Genomic DNA, 18,500 nt, shown 5'->3' with positions numbered 1-18,500 from the left:
TGTGGCTGTGTGTGCCGGCGCAGGGAGAAGGAAAGCCCAAATCTAGCGACGTCCGAGATTGCAAGATTTGGGCTTTCCTTCTCCCTGCGCCGGCACACACAGCCACAAGGGCATCTGATGAAGAAATTGTGTAGAGGAGGGTTAGATTTCAAATCTAACCCTCCTCTACACAATTTCTTCATCATTTGCCCTTGTGGCTGTGTGTGCCGGCGCAGGGAGAAGGAAAGCCCAAATCTCGCGTTTTCTTTCTCCCTGCGCCGGCTGATGACGCCAAGTCCTGTGGCTCACTTGGGGGGCCGTATCAGTCCGGAACGCGGGCCGGACTTTGGACATGCCTGCCCTAAGGGGACCCTTACCTACTTGGTATCCTGGACTAATGTCTTCACTGCACACTGCATCCTGGCATGGCTGTCTTGCCTTTACGGACTTCTCCTGCCACACTGGTATTGTGATCACCTGCCGGGAGTCCAGTTCCTCCCCCTAGCCATGGTAGGGGCTTCCACTGTGCCTGGTATTCTCCCAAGCCAGCACAGGTGATGCAAAGTCACCCCCACTCACTGGCAGAGCCCGGTGCCCTCTGACGCAGAAAACCGAAGTTTGCCCTTACTAAGGCCAAAACTCAGCCCGATTCTGCCCTTCCTGTGTCTTCATGGTGTCCGCAATGTCAATGAGCAGGCAAGGTTTTCACAAACAGCTCCCTGTAGACCTCTTGTCTAATCCTCCCTATAATGCTGTGCTCCACCTGCTGCTTGCACGCCCTACAGGATAAAGATTTAGATGGGCAGGTGGGGAAGCAATGCGCCCCCAGGCACTGTCAGACCTGCCACCACAGAGAGCAGTAATTACCCCTCTTAGCTGCCATGGAACACAATTCAGCGAATAAAGCCTCCATAAGGTAAGATGACCTAATACACGATTTATAGAGACCTAATCCCACCCCTTATAAATTCATTGAATTCCCACCAATTGCAATGTTCACCTATTGATCCCTTAGAGACATCCTTGTGTGCCCTGTCGGAGCCCTTCCTGAGATTTCACCCTTCCAGTGCTTATTCTTTCTTTAACATCATGTTATGTTAACCTGCTATATTCCTGCCTCCTTGAATGGCTCAGTCCACTTTCTGAATTCTTTGTGAAGAATTTTATACCAGCTCAGGCCAGCCCACCTCTGAGCACCCTCAAAGCATTTTGTCATTGGGATCTGGCATCTTCTCCCAGATAGGTTGCCAGAGCCCGACATTGGAACGTGTTGAACACATTTGGGACCATTCTGTCCTAAAAGTGACGCTTGGATTTCCACAATAGGTATTACATACTGAATTGAAAGGCATTACTTTCGTATGTTTCTTTTTGTTTTTGTTTAGCTAACACTGGAATTTACAAGTTGAGCCTTCTTGTTTCTGATTACAATTTTTATGTAACAGATGTCTTTAAAAGCCATTTTTTCTTAAACAGCTTCATGCAATGAATTTTTATGCGGTGGCCATGGAGAATGCATTGAGACAATTAATAATTACACTTGTAGCTGTGATGAAGGATTTTTTGGTACCAATTGCCAGTATGGTAAGTAAAAAAAAAACTACTGTATGAATTGACGTGGAACACATTATCAACACATTAAGAAAATTAAGAAACACTTGTGTTAAAACAATCTTAGGAGGTTGAGGGGGAGTGATACAGAAAGAAATAAGGTAGATTGCTTGGTTGAGGATGGGGTGAACAGATGGTTTATTTAGGATTCAGGTTTTCAGGTATTAGGAGCGGCAGGTTGTATGCTTCTCTGAGCTATGTTGTGGATGCAAGAATGAAAGGGTTTGTTAACAGTGCCAAAGGCTGCAGAGAGGTTCAAGAGGATAAAAATAAGTGACTTTCTGTTTAAGAAGTGTGGAGATTGTTAAAAATATTGGACTCTTTAATAGTGTTTTGTTTGGATATTAGATTGGATTGGGTCAAGTAGAGAGTCAGAGAAAAGACAATACGATAATTGTAGCTTAAATGTTCCTGTAGTTTGGAGGCGACAGCGAAAATAGGTGTGCGTTAGGTAGGGATGTGGCATCTATGAAAAAGCTTCTTTGAAATGGGTGGAACTGTAAAAAGAGATTGTTTAGAAAGATGAGTTAAGATAGATGTAAGAATACTGGTCAAGAAGGCAGGTGATAAGAAAATCAGAAACCTTCTTAGGGGTGACAGGACTGAAGCAGTTGAGGGTGGTTATTAGAATTGGAAGGGAGATGCTTGGCGATGGAGAAGAGTGTTACAATTTTTTAAAAAAAAGTTAAGCATTGTAAGAAAAGGAAGAGAATCATTAAACAAGGTAAGTTTGTTTGTGGAGGTGGAGGGAGGGTGTGTAAGAACCCAGCATGAATTTGAAAGTCCTGAGATCACTTTTGGAGGAAGCAGGTTAGTGTTGAGTTCCATGTCAATAGCAGTAACAACCTCGTCTACAGCTGAGTTAAGCAGGCAGTAGAGGTGTTGGAAAGGAGAGACAGATGTATTTTAAGTGTAAAAGGTTAGTCACTGGGTTTCTTAAAGTGTGTAGCGTAATTTTTTTTTTAGTAAAGAAGGAGTGGGGAGAATGGCAAGGCTGCAGGTTAGGAGGTGGTAGTCTGATTGAGAGAATGAACTGAGACCATAAAAAGATAGAGAAGGCTAGGTCATGGTCATCAAGTTGCATGGGGGATGTGGTCTACTGTGAGAAAGTTAGTGACTTACAGTTAGTGACTTAGGATATACAAGCCATAACCTAGAATTGTCAGCACATTACTCATTTTATACACAATATACTTTTTTCAATTTTAGTGGTAAAGTGTCCAACTCTAACAGATCAACCCTTTGGATTTATCAGCTGTTCACATACATGGGCAGACTTCAGCTTTCTATCATCATGCAGCTTTAGTTGCATTGAAGGATTTGTACTAGATGGAGCTAACAAAACGGAATGCTTGTCTTCTGGCATATGGAGCTCTCCATCTCCCCAGTGCAAAGGTAGGTCAAAATTTCCACCAAGGCATAAACAAATATAAATGCAATTTAAAGCTCTGTTTCCAGGACTATATAATTTGTTAAATAGTATTTTCGGCACCAAGTGCATATGGTAGATGCATGTGTATTAAGGGGGGTAGGATTAAAGTATCTTCTTGGGGTTGAATTCAAGAAAGAACTATTGTGCAAAGGTTTTGGCCTGGGAAAAGTGTGCAGTTGACATTTTATGTTAATATTCTAATATTTCTGAAATAACTATATCACTGATGAGTGTAGTTGAACATAATTTATAAATACATACATATATACATACTTTTGGAGGCATAGGAATAAATTACAATGATTCTAAGCAGGGCTCTCTCCACATAATGTATCAGTTTGTCTAAGTTCTAGTCTTGTCATACCCCTTGAACATATGTATTGTAAGAAGCACTGTGTGAATTGTTGGCGCTATATAAATAAAAGATAATAATAATATAATGGCAAATTAATTGAAAGTGAATAACGCTCGATCAAATGAGATGGAATATGGGCAAACTTTAGGCCTTTACAGTATCCCTAAAACATGGCATACTGGATGCATGCCTTAGTATGTTTAGTGGAAAAAATTTCCTTTTCCTTGCATAAAAGATAAGTTATTTACTTACGGGAATTTAAATGGCTAATTAGCATTGGCATCTATATAAAAACACTTGGCATTTTGTACATGGCAAATTTCAACAAACATCTGCTTCCCATTTCCGGGTATTCTTTTTTTATTCCATTGTTTAACGTTTGTGATCAGTGATATCGTTAAACTGGAAGTACTCAACTGATGATGTCCAGTAAGTAGAACCAAGCAGATCAAGAATAGAATCAGCTATTGCCACTTTATTATATGTCCTTGCTTACAGTACTTGATTTAAGAAATATGTAGAAGGGTTCATGTTGCTTACTTGGTATATGTATTATGATCCTGTCACTTTTTAGTTTATCTATCTATCTATCTATCTATCTATCTATCTATCTATCTATCTATCTATGTCTGGTTTTCTCAATATCATTCAATTATAAACAATAAAGGTAATGACGTTTTAATGGAGCATTTTAATTGAGGGAAAGAAACAAGTTTTATTTTACTTTAGTACTTCAGAGGTAGATGGCTCCTAAAAATATCTTGAGGACAACTTAATACGGATTTAAACAAGTGGAAGAAGTTGACAGGCAGTGTTGAGCTCTATAATACAAGAAAAACAACTCTAGAATATTCTCTCATTCCCTCTCCTGTTCCTTATTGAAGGCAGCCCTGCGAGCTGCCTCACTAGCCCAGCGGGGTCACGTAGCATGACATTGTTTGACCCTGCCTCTTCCCGCCTCAGTGTATGTCGAGGGGAGCAATTTCTCTGTTGCACCCACCACACCATATCTTATTATTTTTCTTATTGTAAATTAGATGTAAATTAGATTAGATATGATCAAAATAATGATATCTAAAGATACCTTCTTGTCCTGAAAAAAACAATGTATACCTTGCATAGATACACTAAATGGGAAAGAAGAAAATTACAGCTCAAATCGAGCTCCGCAAAAATGTCAAAACAGCCTTGGTCACGAAGGGTACAAAAAGAAAATAAAATAGCTTGTCCTTAAGGGTTTAAACCCAATTCAGAAACAATGTATCCTGCCCTGCTTAATTTGTCTTAAATACTAATAATTTATTATTTTGTGTTGTCTAAAAACTAATTTTGTTGGAAGCTTAAACATGCAACTGTGTTAAACCCAATTCAGGAACAGTATATTAAGAAATACAACACGCTACACCCATGCACAGTCTTCTGGCCTGCCTAATTGTCTCCAAAGTTTTCTGAATTATTACTTTTATGTCCAAAATTAAGAGGTTTCGCTGGTAGTGTAAACATGCAACATAAACCCAATTTTGAAACAGTAAATCAAAAACTAATACACACTGTGCACACTGCACACTCCCCTGTCCTGTCCTAATTTTCACCAGTATTAAAGATTTATAAAATGTTTTACTGGTGGTGTATTACTAATTAGTAAGGACAAATTTAACAAATTGGCTCCTAAATACATGTTTACATTGAAAATTACCCCAAAATGAATCAATGATTACATAAAAGAGGGAAATCCCTTCTGCTGCAGTCCCAGTAAATCAATAAAAAAAACTATAGTTATAAAGCTTCTCCAACCCACCCCAGTAAATTTCCTGCACTACACTACTTGTTTTGACGCTTGTAGTGTGGTAGATAGATAAACTTTAATTTCAGCTGAATACTGTCACTATCACTAACTGTCTTACACTACCATTGGTCTGTGGTCGCTACTGATGCCAATTGACATATGTCATCAGCACACTATTTGTCTAATGCTTGTCCCCTCCTCTTTTTAAATGTTGATTGTCTGGTGACGCGTGTGATGTAGGACGCACGTTTTGGAGGCGTGGTTGAGCGACGTGGGGTGAGGAATGGCGCGAACGCTGCGAATGGCGTGAGGCTCCGGAGATCTTCTGAGCGGCGATGGCCTCATTCTCTCCTCTCCCTTCGTGTGCTAGTCCCGCACTAGCTATATACTAAGGGCGGTTAAGTAACGAGCCTGCGTTCTGCAACACGAAGTAACGAGCCCGCGTTTTGCAACACGAAGCCCGAGCTGGGTGTAGGCGGAGTTAGTTGCCGGTGTATTTTGGCGGTGCGGGTGGCTACGGAGGTTTCTCTCAAAACTGTCTGCTGCAGAGATATGCACGCCGAGAGGGGAAGGAAGAGAGGGGAGTGAGAGCATAGAGAAAGAAAAGAAGAGCGAAAAAAAAAAAAAAGAAGGGAAAAAAGAAAAAAGTTTGCCGAATCTTTTGGTAAAAGGATAGCAAAAGGACAGATAAGAAAAACAGACGTAAACGGTTTATAAGGTGAAAGGAGAGAAACAGAGAAAAAAAGGGAAGAGGAGAAGAGGAAATTGCAAAAAAGAGGAAAAAAAGAGATTAAAAATGAAAAACTGAAGTATTACCTGTTAACTGCATTAGGGAAAACAAAGAAATAAGTAAGTGCAGAGTGGAGAAATTCCATTCTCAAATGGACTTGTGAAGCAATAGTGAGTAAAATTTGAACATTATTTCTTTTTTTTTTTGGTATATAAGACTCCACTATTTGGAAGAATAACATCTCAGGACTCATACATATACGTTATTTTTCTGTTCCATATACTCTTTATACTCTGACGCACTGATCTTGAAGAGATTTTTGCAAATACGACTACTATATCAGCTTCAGTGTGTATCTGAGACCCTACATAATTTAAAGTGTAGCTTTGGGATTTCTATGAACTAACTCTCTCTGTTTATCTGGAGCATTAAAGCAATACTCTCCGAACAATACCTTCTGAATATTATATTAATTCTAATTAAGCCAAACTGCTGGTTACTCTATATATTTCCTCAAATGCCGCCTAAAAGGGATAAAGATAAAGAGAGAGATAAAGAAAAGTCTCATAATACTAAGGCAATGAGCTCAATAAGCGGATATTACTCTCCCAAAGCTGCAAATATATCAAGGAAATCTCTATCTGGGCCTGTGACAACTTCTGAGATAACAAAAGCGGAATTAAGCAATTTAGAGTTTAAAATAACAGAAATGGAAGATCGTTCAAGGAGGAGGAATCTACGCTTAAGAGGTATTCCTGAAGATATCTCTAATGATAACCTAGAGTTATTTTGTAAAAAATGGGCTTCTTCAGTAATTAAAGATGTTAACTTGGGAAATTTCCCATTTGAACGCATACACAGATTGCCTAAACCAAGAAACTTTACAGATTTGGAGAAACCGAGAGATGTAATGATTTGCTGCAATAACTTTAAAATTAAAGAACTACTGATGAAGGCGGCTAGAGCCAAACAATTTCTGGATCCATATAAAGAATTACTGCTGTTTTCGGACTTATCTCTGGCAACAAGAATCAGTAGACGTAAATTTACTGATGTAACAACTATATTGAGGAGGATGGGAATTTCATACAGATGGCTTTTTCCAACTAGACTATCCTTTATATTTCGACAACAACAACACATCTTTGAAGATCCAGATAAGGCAAGAGCCTTGTTATCACAGAACGAGGAGCATAATCAACCATAATCAACCATCTGAATAATCTGGAAATTTTTTTTTTCCCTCTCTCTATTATTTTCCTTCTTTTCTGTAGAAGATTATAATTTCGGGAATTGATATTATTGTCTTATGAATGTATAGTATCAATAATACTGACTTAAGAGCATTAGGGGTTTTTTTTTTCTCTTTTTTCCACTATAGAATATTATATAATTTAATAACACGTCCAGAATGGATATTATACACATTGTACAAATTAATTACTTAATTATTAGAGCTTATCTTACTTTGGAATGGTTAACTCCCTTCATTATCTTATGTATGGTTTGTTTCAATATTGTTGGCTCATCGCAATATCATTTTATGGTTTATGATATGATCCTAAAGATTAATTTATCTAATATTATTCTTTTTTTTTTTTAATTTTATTTTTATTTTACTATAGAATATTATATAATTACATAGCACGTTTAGAATGGATATTACACACATTGGACAATTATTAGAGTCTATTATTTGAGAATCGACGATTCACCTTATTATCTTATAAATGGCTAGCTTTAACACTGTTGATCTATTGCAATATATCCTAAACATGTCTTCACTATAGAATATTTCTCAATTATATAGCATGTTCAGAATGGATATTATATACACTCGACAAATTAAGCACTTAAGTACTAGAGTTTATTATTATCGTCGACTCATGAGCACTATGGATTTTATGATATTACTTTTATCACAGAATATATGACCACATAATGATTACACAATTGCACACTATACAACATATTTAGAATGGATGTTATACACAATGGACATATTAATATTTAACCATTAGAGTATACTAATTTGGGAACTGACGATATAGATCAATTTTTTTTTTTTTTTTCATTCTTGAGTTTTGCGCCCATCTCTTTCCCCCTTACGCCTCCACCTGACTGTGCTCTGATTTTATTCTGGTATCAGAGCTGGAGATGCATAAATTGCTGTATCTCTTGAGTATGAATGTTAACTATGTTAGTTTTTGTGGTGGTAGATGGATGGATTATGGCAACTTCTTGTTTATGAATACTATGAATAGACACTATGGGGTAAAGTTAAAAATAAAATGGTAAAGATCAATTTAGTTACTTTAAATACTCAAGGCTTAAACACACCTCAAAAGCGGATATATCTATATGAAATGTTAGTCAGAGGAAAAATATCGATTTGTTTTGCTCAGGAGACTCATTGGGACCATAAGGGCCATACCTATTGGAAATTCAAAAAGTATCCCATTGTTTATTCATCTATTTTACCATCTGAAAAAAAAGGGGTGCAGTGATAATTCTGTCTGCTGAGATTAATTTTGATCATATATTTCATGAATGTGATCCATTAGGTAGATATGTTATACTTATATGTAAACTAAACAATACGGTTTATACTTTGGTCAATTTCTATGCCCCAAATGACTATCCGGTAAAATTTTTGAAGTTACTCATTAGAAGAATTGAGGAAGTCAAAAGGTGCATCTTATTATTCGGTGGGGATTTGAACTGTGTTCCAAATGTTGATTTGGATAGGAGATCGAGTGATAGTAGATCCTATGACAGAGCTGCAGGGACTATGGCCCGGAGATTGTCTACACTTATTGAAAATTATAATTTATTTGATATCTGGAGGACTCAACATCCCTCCGAAAAAGATTTTACTTTTTTTTCTAAAAGACACCTATCCTATTCAAGGATTGATGCAGTCTATACTAATTTATCATCTTTAAAAAACTGCCACTCTTCCTATATTAGAAACATTTCTTGGTCTGTCCATGCACCTGTTGTTTTTTCCCTAAACGATCAAACTAATTATAAAACTAGACCGGGATGGAGATTAAATGAATTCAATTTAAAATCTGACCTATATAAACAAAATCTTCTTAAAGAAGCCCAGCAATTTATCCAGATAAATGATAATGGATCTGTGCAAGAATCCACTCTATGGGAGGCACTTAAATGCACACTAAGGGGATATTTAATAAAAACTGATGCCTTCATCAATAAACAAAAAGGCAAACCTATTGCTGAACTATATATAGCACTTGCAAAGGTCGAACGTATTAATAAATTAAATCCTACTTCGGACCTTTCTAAAGAAATAACATCAATTCAGAATGAGATCAAACTTAAATTAGATGAGAGATTAGAACGAACTATCCTGAATACTAAACAGAGGTGGTATTATGACAGCAATCGCCCGAATAAGTGGATAACAAATAAAATTAAGTCAGTAGTCCCAAGACATAGAATAAAAAAATTAATAGTAAATAAGGAAGTAATTTTGGACCCTTCACAAATTGCAGAAGCATTTTGAGATTATTATAAATCTTTATACAACCTCAGATCAAGAGATGTTTCACTCTCTCGTATTAAATCTTTTCTTAGCAGTCTCCCAATACCAAAACTATCTAGAGAAAAAGCAGAATATATCAATAGACCTTTCTCATTAAGTGAAATAAGAGAAGCCATTCTAAACTTAAAGAATGGGAAATCCTCTGCTCCAGATGGCTACACAGCAATATTTTATAAAATTTTAGACCCTTTGATTTCCCCCCTTTTGTTGAGATTATTTAATAAGATTGGAGAATTGGGTGCTGCTACTAAAGATTTTCTCCAAGCTTCTATATGCCCAATCCCAAAATCCGGGAAGGATCCTTGTTTTATCTCTAATTATAGGCCGATTTCTTTCATAAATGTCGATACAAAGATCTATTCTAAAATCTTAGCAAAGAGATTAAGCAAAGTAATAACAGATCTGATACATCCCGATCAATCAGGATTTATTAGCGGTAGAAATGGCGAAGATAATACTCGGAAATTACTAGATTTAATTGCGCAGATACACTATACTCGCACTCCCTCAGTATTCTTGGCCCTAGATGCCGAGAAGGCTTTTGATAGGGTAAATTGGAATTTTTTGAGTGTGACTTTGGATGCAGTAGGGATTTCGAGATTCTTTAAATCAAGCACAATGGCCTTATACAGTATACCTACCGCTAAGGTTACAGGCCCTGCTTTAAATTCTACATTCTTTAATATCGCCAACGGTACTCGGCAGGGATGCCCGCTAGCCCCCTTACTCTACGCGTTAACAATTGAACCCTTGGCGATTCAAATCAGATTCAAGAGATTGAAGGGGTTAATATTAATCAACAATTTTTTTAAATAACACTATACGCAGACGATATACTTACTTTGACTAACCCAGAGGTATCAGTCCCTGCAGCTCTGTCAGCTATTCGAGAGTTTAGTTTGTATTCAAACTATAAACTAAATTTTCAGAAAACAGGTGATTTCAGCATACATTTCTTCTTCTCAAAAGATCTATCTTAATGAACAATACCATCTCGATTGTGCAAAGGAGTCGTTGGACTATCTCAGGATTAAGTTAATGTTTAATTTAAAAAAATTAAATATAACTTTATAACTGCAAGAAAAAACAATCCTGTACATTCGTCCGAGACAAGCTAAAACTGACACAGACTCCAACATTAACAAGCTCCAAAACTGCTTGTAATGGCACCAAAACATGGCAAACAAATGAACGAATCTTAACGAAATTTCAGGGATTTTGCTTTTTGTTTTAGTTTGTTTCATCAGGTGCCCTCTTTGTTTTTGGGATTTGAAAGAACACAAGAAATTGGCAAGTTTTGTAGAAAAAAGTTCATCCGAATCCGAATGCATAAGCCTCATAATTTCTTTAAATAATGTATACTACTAACTATACAATTATATAGATTTGCCACACAAAACAAGTTTGAGATGAACAGTTGTATAGAGTTTTTTCTCTTTGCTTTTTGGGGTTTTGTGCTTAAGTCATTGACAATATTTGCAGTTAAGAAAATATTTATTATTAATAGTGGTAGTGTTAGTATATTAATATTATATCATCATCATCCACATCATCATTTACACTGATTTACAGCTGGCAAGTGTGAAGATTTCAGGATTCCTAAACATTGCTTAGCCACATGTAACCACTCACTGGCAGAGTACAGCTATAACTCAACTTGTGAATTCAAATGTTCTGAGGGATTTCAATTATATGGCTCTACTGTGACAACATGTGATTCATCAGGTCAGTGGACAAAGCCTACTCCAACATGTGAAGGTGAGTGCCCTTAATTATATGAAAACATCTCCACAAAAATGTACCAATGGTATTATAGTGTACTCATTTTACAGTTTGTAGTGTTAAATAACTATAACATATTTTGTGGTGATACAATTTCAGCTAATAGTATAAAATCACCTTTTCCCTTTTGTGGTATGTTTTTTTAAATTTGTGCTCAACATAGTTTATGCATAGTTTATAGTCTTTCTGTTATTAGCTTGTTTTTCTAATGCAAAATTATTTTCTATTGTGCTAACAGAAATGATTTTGTTATAAGAGTAGTTCTAAGATAAAGGTGATATTTAATAAGTGCACTTTTATAAGAATAATATTATTTAAAGCCATTTATAAAAATCATATTTTGTGACTACTCCCAGTACACTCCATTATATTTTTTTAGTTTCTTAGATTGATAGTGTTTCATCTTTTAACTTCCTTGATCTTTAGCTGTAAAATGTGAAAATCTCACAGCTCCTGGAAATGCCTCTATGAAGTGTGAACATCCATGGGCTCAGAACAGTTATAACTCAACGTGTACATTCCAATGTCCAGAGGGATGGATCTTAGAAGGCTCTAAGAAAACAGTATGTAGATCATCTGGTCTATGGTCAGAACCTGCCCCAATGTGTAGAGGTATGAGCGTCTCTCATAAGCTGAATTAGTGATGTTAACACAGGTCATTCTCCTGGATCCACCAATATTCCACTTGCATCCAATCTCAGCTCCCCTAATGTACAGATAGCTTATGTCTTAAGTTTTGTTGAATGTATATGCATATTTGTATTCATATAGTGCTAGCATAAGCAAATATCCTTATTTCTTTGCAGTTTACAGTAACATAAAGGGGATATATAATGCATGTAGTCATATAAGAGATACTATAGTCCAGGGCTTGACAAATTTGTTGTGAATCTAGGTGCCAGCTAAAAAAGTTAGGAGCCAGGATTTTTTTTTTAAACTAACAGTTGGTCAGGAGTGATCTGTTACACTGTTAAACACTGTTAAGATCTGTTAAAATCACAGCATTTGACCTGGAAGCACCATGGACTTTCAGGTCAGTGCTGTTTTTTTTAAAAAAAAAAATATTATTATTATTATTATTATTATTATTTTACTCTTTCAATGCTGATGTTCCATTGGAGCATAGCATTGCCTGATATTTAGTCCCCACAAGCTTGTGGGGACAAATGTTAACCCCTGCAATGCCACGAATGTGTCATACACAATTGTGGCATTGAAGGGGTTAACTCTGCACTGTCACTCTCAGGGAGCGATCGGGCAGCAGGGGGGTGTTGGGGCTGGTCTCCACACTCATGTGGAGACCGAAGAACCCTCTCCCCGTCCCTGAAGCTGCCTCTGGAAGCTGGAACGCAATTGCTGGTCTACAGACCAGCCATTGCAGGGGGGAGTCTCTTTGATGACTGCTGTAGGCTTCCATGCCTACAGGAGTCATCAAAGGGCTTGTGGGGGCTCGTTTTTGCTGTTGCTGGTCTGCCTGGGCTTCCGCGCAATTTTTTGTGAATGTAACAGGCTGACAAACACCTAGGCGCCAGGACAAAATTCTCTGTCGCCATGGCGACCTGGCGCCTGGGATTTGTCGAGCCCTGCTATAATCATATAGACATAATGACAGGAGAGGGGTAGATATAAATGAATTGTAAATAAAAGTATCTGCCCCTTAGAACTCACGGTCTAACTCATTTGCTAGTGTTCCCAGATATAAATTGTTTGTAATATACTATTATTTTTTCAATTTTGGAGTCTGTGTCAGTTTTAGCTTGTCTCGGACGAATGTACAGGATTGTTTTTTCTTGCAGTTATTTTCTTCCCATAAGTTATTTAATGTCACCCAGTTTTAACATCATTACATTCATAAAACATAGATTCAAAACTACTAATAGCTTGTGCATTTTTGGTATTGTGTTAAATTTTCTGCTCAAAAAAGTTTTTGTCCATCAAAATCATGTTTTAGTGTTTTTAATCAGCACAACCATGTATTACATGTTTACTGTTTTTTTTTCATCCTCAATCTTTAGTGGTGCAGTGTAAGCCTCTGGAAATAGAATATGGATTTATAAATTGCTCACACCCATTGAGAAGCTTCAGCTTTGGGACAGAATGTGAGTTTACCTGTGATAAAAGACCGGACATGTCAAATAAAACCATATGTCTGGCGACTGGTCAGTGGTCTAAAGATGTACTTGTATGTGAAGGTATGTGTTCCATTTACAGAATACTCTTATACAATGTCCTTTTATTCACAACCCCTCTATGCATTTTTGATTGATCAAATCAAATAAAATCTGTAAAGGTTACATGTAGACCTGAAACAACGAATCGATAAAATCGATAATAATCGATAACGGGAATCGTTGTCGACGATTTCCGTTATCGATTAATCGAGTGATCGATTCGTCGTTGGAGCGCTCGGCTCCTTTCACTTACCTCCGCCGGCGTTCCCCCGTTTCTGCTGCAGAGCTCTGTAGTGTCCGTCTGCTTGAAGTTACGTAATGACGGATGTGACGCGCGTGAACGATGAAGATTTGAATAAAGTTTTGCGGTTGAACGTTGTAAGTGGAACGATTCGGTAGCGGAGGTACGTATGGAGAGAGAGAGAGAGAGAGAGAGAGAGAGAGAGAGAGAGAGAGAGAGAGAGAGAGAGAGAGAGAGAGAGAGAGAGAGAGAGAGAGAGAGAGAGAGAGAGAGAGAGAGAGAGAGAGAGAGAGAGAGAGAGAGAATGATTGCCGGGTGGGAAACTGATGGGGCAGAGTGTGGGTGGGTGCAGGGCATTTCATTAAATTATTAAATATTTTTTTATCCGATTAATCGATTAATCGAAAAAATAATCGGCCGATTAATCGATTATTAAAATAATCGTTAGTTGCAGCCCTAGTTACATGAAAGCTCTGCTTCCTCTTGTGGTGTACTATCTATATATTATCCATTAATATTATAATTTAGAAATAAAACTTTGTCTAGTATAACCGGAAAATTAAAAAATTACTCAAGTGAATAGTCAGCATAAACATCAAAGTTGGAGAAATAGCATGAAAGAGCAGGGTGAATTTGTAAAAGGGAGGAAACCAATGCCATTGCCCATTCTGTCACAAGGTCTGGGAGTGTGTGTGATGAAGGCCACTGTAAGTGAGAGCAGTGGGGGATGTAGTGCAAAAGAAAAACAGCCAGCATTCAGTTAGAACCAGAAGAAACTAAAAAATAGGTTGTGTTTATCACACATGGAATGTGCACTCCAGGGTGACAAAGTGAGAAAGGCAGGGGAATAGTGGCGTATGTGGACATTCTCATTGTGTTTTATGAAAAGTCTAGCAATACAGGGGTAAGAGGTTAGGAGAAAAGAACACTTATGGGAGATATCCCAATTGCTAGAATAAGAAGGTGGGAATGGTACTTATAAGAAATGAAAATGTAAGGGGGTGTGGGGGGACTGATAAAAGAGGAAAGTGCTTGGGATGAAGAGAAGAATATGTTCAGGGAACAGGTGCAAGCTGATCATCTGGCACACTAGGCAAATCACACACTAAACCGATCTGCCACTCCAAAAGCAGAATTTGTGCTGCAGGTCGTAGCCAGCAGCTGAATTTGGCTGTCTACTAGCTATGTGAGCATGAAAATGTAGCAGGCCTCCATGCATATCGAGCCGTTGGCCACATCTACCACAGCAGACAGTCTCTGAACTTAAAGTGCATAGGTAGCCTTGACATTGATAGGTCGGCCTTGGGGAACAGGGGAGATAGGTTCTAGTTATAACAGAGAATTAAAACTGGAGCAGGTTGAGGAAGGTGCCAAGCAGATGAGGGATGACATGGCAGAGTAAAAGTGATGAAGCTTAGGTGTAAGAATTCATACATTGACATGTGGAGACTGGAAAGTGCTAGCAATACAAGAAGGTATAATATTTTAATATTGTCAACCTTGGTAACTATGAGCAAAGGAGGTTGTGAAAAAAAACAGATAACTGTTCAACAATGCCATCCTGTTTCACATGGGTATAAATATTAGGCCAAATTCCCTTAGTTATCGCAATGGGTAAGACCAAGTAATATAGCTGTGATGTGCGGCAAAAGGTAGTTGAGCTTCACAAAATGGGAAGTGGCTATAAGAAAATGGCAAAAGCATTGAAAATGCCTATTTCACAATCAGGGGAAATAAAAAGCTCCAGTCAACTGAAAATGTTATGAATCAACCTGGAAGAGGATGTGTGTCTATATTGTCTCAAAGCACTATGAAGAGGATGGTTCAAGTGACCAAAGAAAATCACAGTTGGAGAATTGTAGAAGTTAGTTGTGTCTTCAGCTGCTTTCAGTTTGCCAGACACTAATGGAACTTCAAATAGGGCCAGGTTCTATAGTCAGATGAAACCAAAATAGTACTTTTTGGCAATAAACACCAGAGGTTGGTTTGGTGGCACAGAGAGGTAACCATATGGAAAAGTATCTCACGCCTACTGTTAAATATGGTGGTGGCTGGTTTGGGGGTTGTTTTTCTGCCAGAGTACCTGGACTTTTTGTCATGGACTCAACAGATATCAACAGATATTAAATGAACACCTGACTGTCTCTGACCGAAAGCTTAAAATAGGCCATGGTTGGATCTTCCACCAGGAAATGATCCAAAACATACATCAAAATCAGCGCAAAATTTTTTACTGGCCACAAAATCAAGGTCCTACCATGACCATTCCAGTCCCCTGACTTGAACCCCATAGAAAATCTTTGGGTTGAACTGAAGAAGAGAGTTCAAAGTGTCTACCTTGAAATTTGAAGGATCTGCAGAGATTCTGTATGGAGGAATGGTCTCAGACCCCTTGCCATGTATTCTCCAACCTTATCAGGCATTACAGGAGAAGACTCTGCTACCTCCTTTTGCAAAGATAACAGCTCAAAGTAACGACTAAAAGGGTGCCAATAATTGTGCCACACATATATTTAATATTTTCTTGCTTATTTCAATCTGTTAGCACCATTACTTTTGTTTACTGAGTGTGTAGAGATAAAAAATGTAGTATTGGGGGGGGGAGACAGATCTGCTTTAAGGAATACCATAGCATAGGAATTTTTTAATTCATACTGTTTCTGTTAAATGTATTTTATGTAATATCTACTCAATTTTCAGGTATGAGGACTTATCAGCACCCTCAATCAAACCTTGGAAAAATATTGCTTATAATTGTAGGAGCCACAGCTGGAACCATGTTTACTCTCACATTTGCTGTATGCCTTCTTAGCCGTCATAGAAAAAAAGGTAATTTCTAATAATCAATATTTGCAAGATAAGAATGTACAATTATGAAACGTAGGCTGCATATACACCTTTTACTATTTATTTATTTTTATTATACTATATTCACACATTTACTCTAACACATGTACACACATGCTAACACATACATACATACATACATACACAATACACACTTACTAGCTCTTACACTAACACATGCTCATATTTACGCACATTCCCTCTAACACAAACTCTAACACTCATGCTAACACACTCTAGCACACATACATACCAACAAACTCCGTCCCTCCCTTACAACCTTACCCTGGTCCCTCTTACGCAATCCCTATACCCTTTACCTTGCCCAGAGCCTTTATTCTAGCTTCTTACACAGACTGTGTTAGAAGCCTCACTTTTAATGTGGGGTCACATAACATTGCATGACATGACCCTGTTGTGCCTTCATGAGACTGGCCCCTTTTGAAGAATTTTGGACCAGCAAGGGATAAATTATAATGTTTGGGCTGTGGGTGGCTTTGTTTTGCCAGTGCAATCAGTGCAGCTTTTGGAGATATTTGGTTCCAAAGTATGGAATAGTTCACCCCAGAGAGTCTGAAGCTAGAGGTGGAAAAAACAAAGCTTATATACTAAAACAATATATAAAACATGGGTGACAGTTTTATGAAAGACAGTCTCACATATTGAACTTTATCCATGGTATAGTGCAGAGAAGCAGAAATCATCCAGCACATACATCCTTACCTGCAGTCACTCACAATGAGGTCTCATCACTGAGCTGCAAGTGAAAGTTGTCTAACAATTGCAAACTTGCAACACTCCAACAAATGTACTAAAACCATACTAAAATCACACACCACTCACATACAATCAACTACAGAAAGGTTACAAAAGCCAGCAAAACCCGCAATTTGCAAATGTAAATTGTATTTGTTATGAAATAGTCAATTTAGAGGGCTCATATAAGAGACAGAAAATGTTGATAACAACAATATAATTGTCTAATGTAGTATTTTGTGTTTTTTTCTTTTAGCTAAAAGAACTAAAAGGTATGTATATAATTCATCTATACTTTTAAGTTGTTTGTATTAAATTTGTACATGTGAGTTGATATCAATAAGACACTGAATTTATCAAAAGTACAGTAATAGAATATCATATACATTTGCAAAAAATACATTTACACTTCTGCATGTTACATTTAAATACAACTTTTTAAAAACAAAAACATTTTCTTTTAGGAGGGTTGGATATGTTTTATAATAGCAAACTCAACCTAAGACAGACCTAGATACTGAATCAAGGTATTGTTTTAGTTTGCCAATCTGAAAACACTTCATTTTATATCATTCTCATTCCCATTAGAATCCTAAAGGAAGAGAAATAATTTAATTTTAAATGTGTGGGATATGTTTGTTTTGAAATAATTAACTGTTTGTATGGGGAAAACTGCTGTCAGCAAGAAGCTGAACTGTAAAACAGCTTTGTTTTTTCCACAAGCAGCATCTGTGTAGTCGTGCATTCAGCAGACCACACTATTTATAGCATATTTTATGCAGACACACCAAAGACAAATAAAGAACTGTCAGCTTATGTTTCTATATAGCTCTAAATATGAACAATGATATTAATTTTTTTTTTTATATTTAATTCTTCTTTCAGGAACAGCGCATATTAAAATATTTAGAAGCTTTCCACGTATGAGAGTGTTCAAATCAAGATTTTACTATATGTCTTTTTTTATTCTGGCTTTTTTGTGAATGAGGTATACAATTAAATTAATATTGGCTCTTCAATTACATATCAATACAACTTAATGCAGTCAACATTTAGATGCATGTCTACCATTCTTTATATTTAAGCACAGAGAAAAAAATGTCTAAAACCATGGATTGGCTGTGTACACTATAAATTTTGGCTATTGCTTGTATGCCCTGGTCACTGTGCAGATATATATGGCATATATTAGGGCAACTCCGATGCTGGGAATTGCATGACAAATAATTTATTTAAAAG

At 37.1% G+C, this 18,500-nt stretch overlaps 1 protein-coding gene across 1 annotated transcript in view; it reads left to right on the top strand.

Annotated features, from left to right (window-relative positions):
- The window catches only part of LOC128500531 (L-selectin-like), a 49,755-nt gene extending 31,501 nt beyond the window's left edge, over nt 1-18,254 (top strand). The window contains exons 4-11 of the mRNA XM_053469700.1: nt 1,456-1,563; nt 2,800-2,985; nt 11,037-11,222; nt 11,673-11,858; nt 13,262-13,438; nt 16,359-16,487; nt 17,518-17,533; nt 18,147-18,254. Coding sequence (XP_053325675.1) covers nt 1,456-1,563; nt 2,800-2,985; nt 11,037-11,222; nt 11,673-11,858; nt 13,262-13,438; nt 16,359-16,487; nt 17,518-17,533; nt 18,147-18,162 — 1,004 coding nt within the window. The 3' untranslated portion in view covers nt 18,163-18,254. The remainder of the gene's footprint in view (nt 1-1,455; nt 1,564-2,799; nt 2,986-11,036; nt 11,223-11,672; nt 11,859-13,261; nt 13,439-16,358; nt 16,488-17,517; nt 17,534-18,146) is intronic.
- The last annotated feature ends 246 nt before the right edge of the window (nt 18,255-18,500 follow it).

This window comes from Spea bombifrons, chromosome 6, assembly GCF_027358695.1.
Source record: "Spea bombifrons isolate aSpeBom1 chromosome 6, aSpeBom1.2.pri, whole genome shotgun sequence".
NCBI lineage: Eukaryota > Metazoa > Chordata > Amphibia > Anura > Pelobatidae > Spea > Spea bombifrons.
Note: the sequence above shows the minus strand (reverse complement) of the source record. Positions and strands in the feature narration are given on the sequence as shown.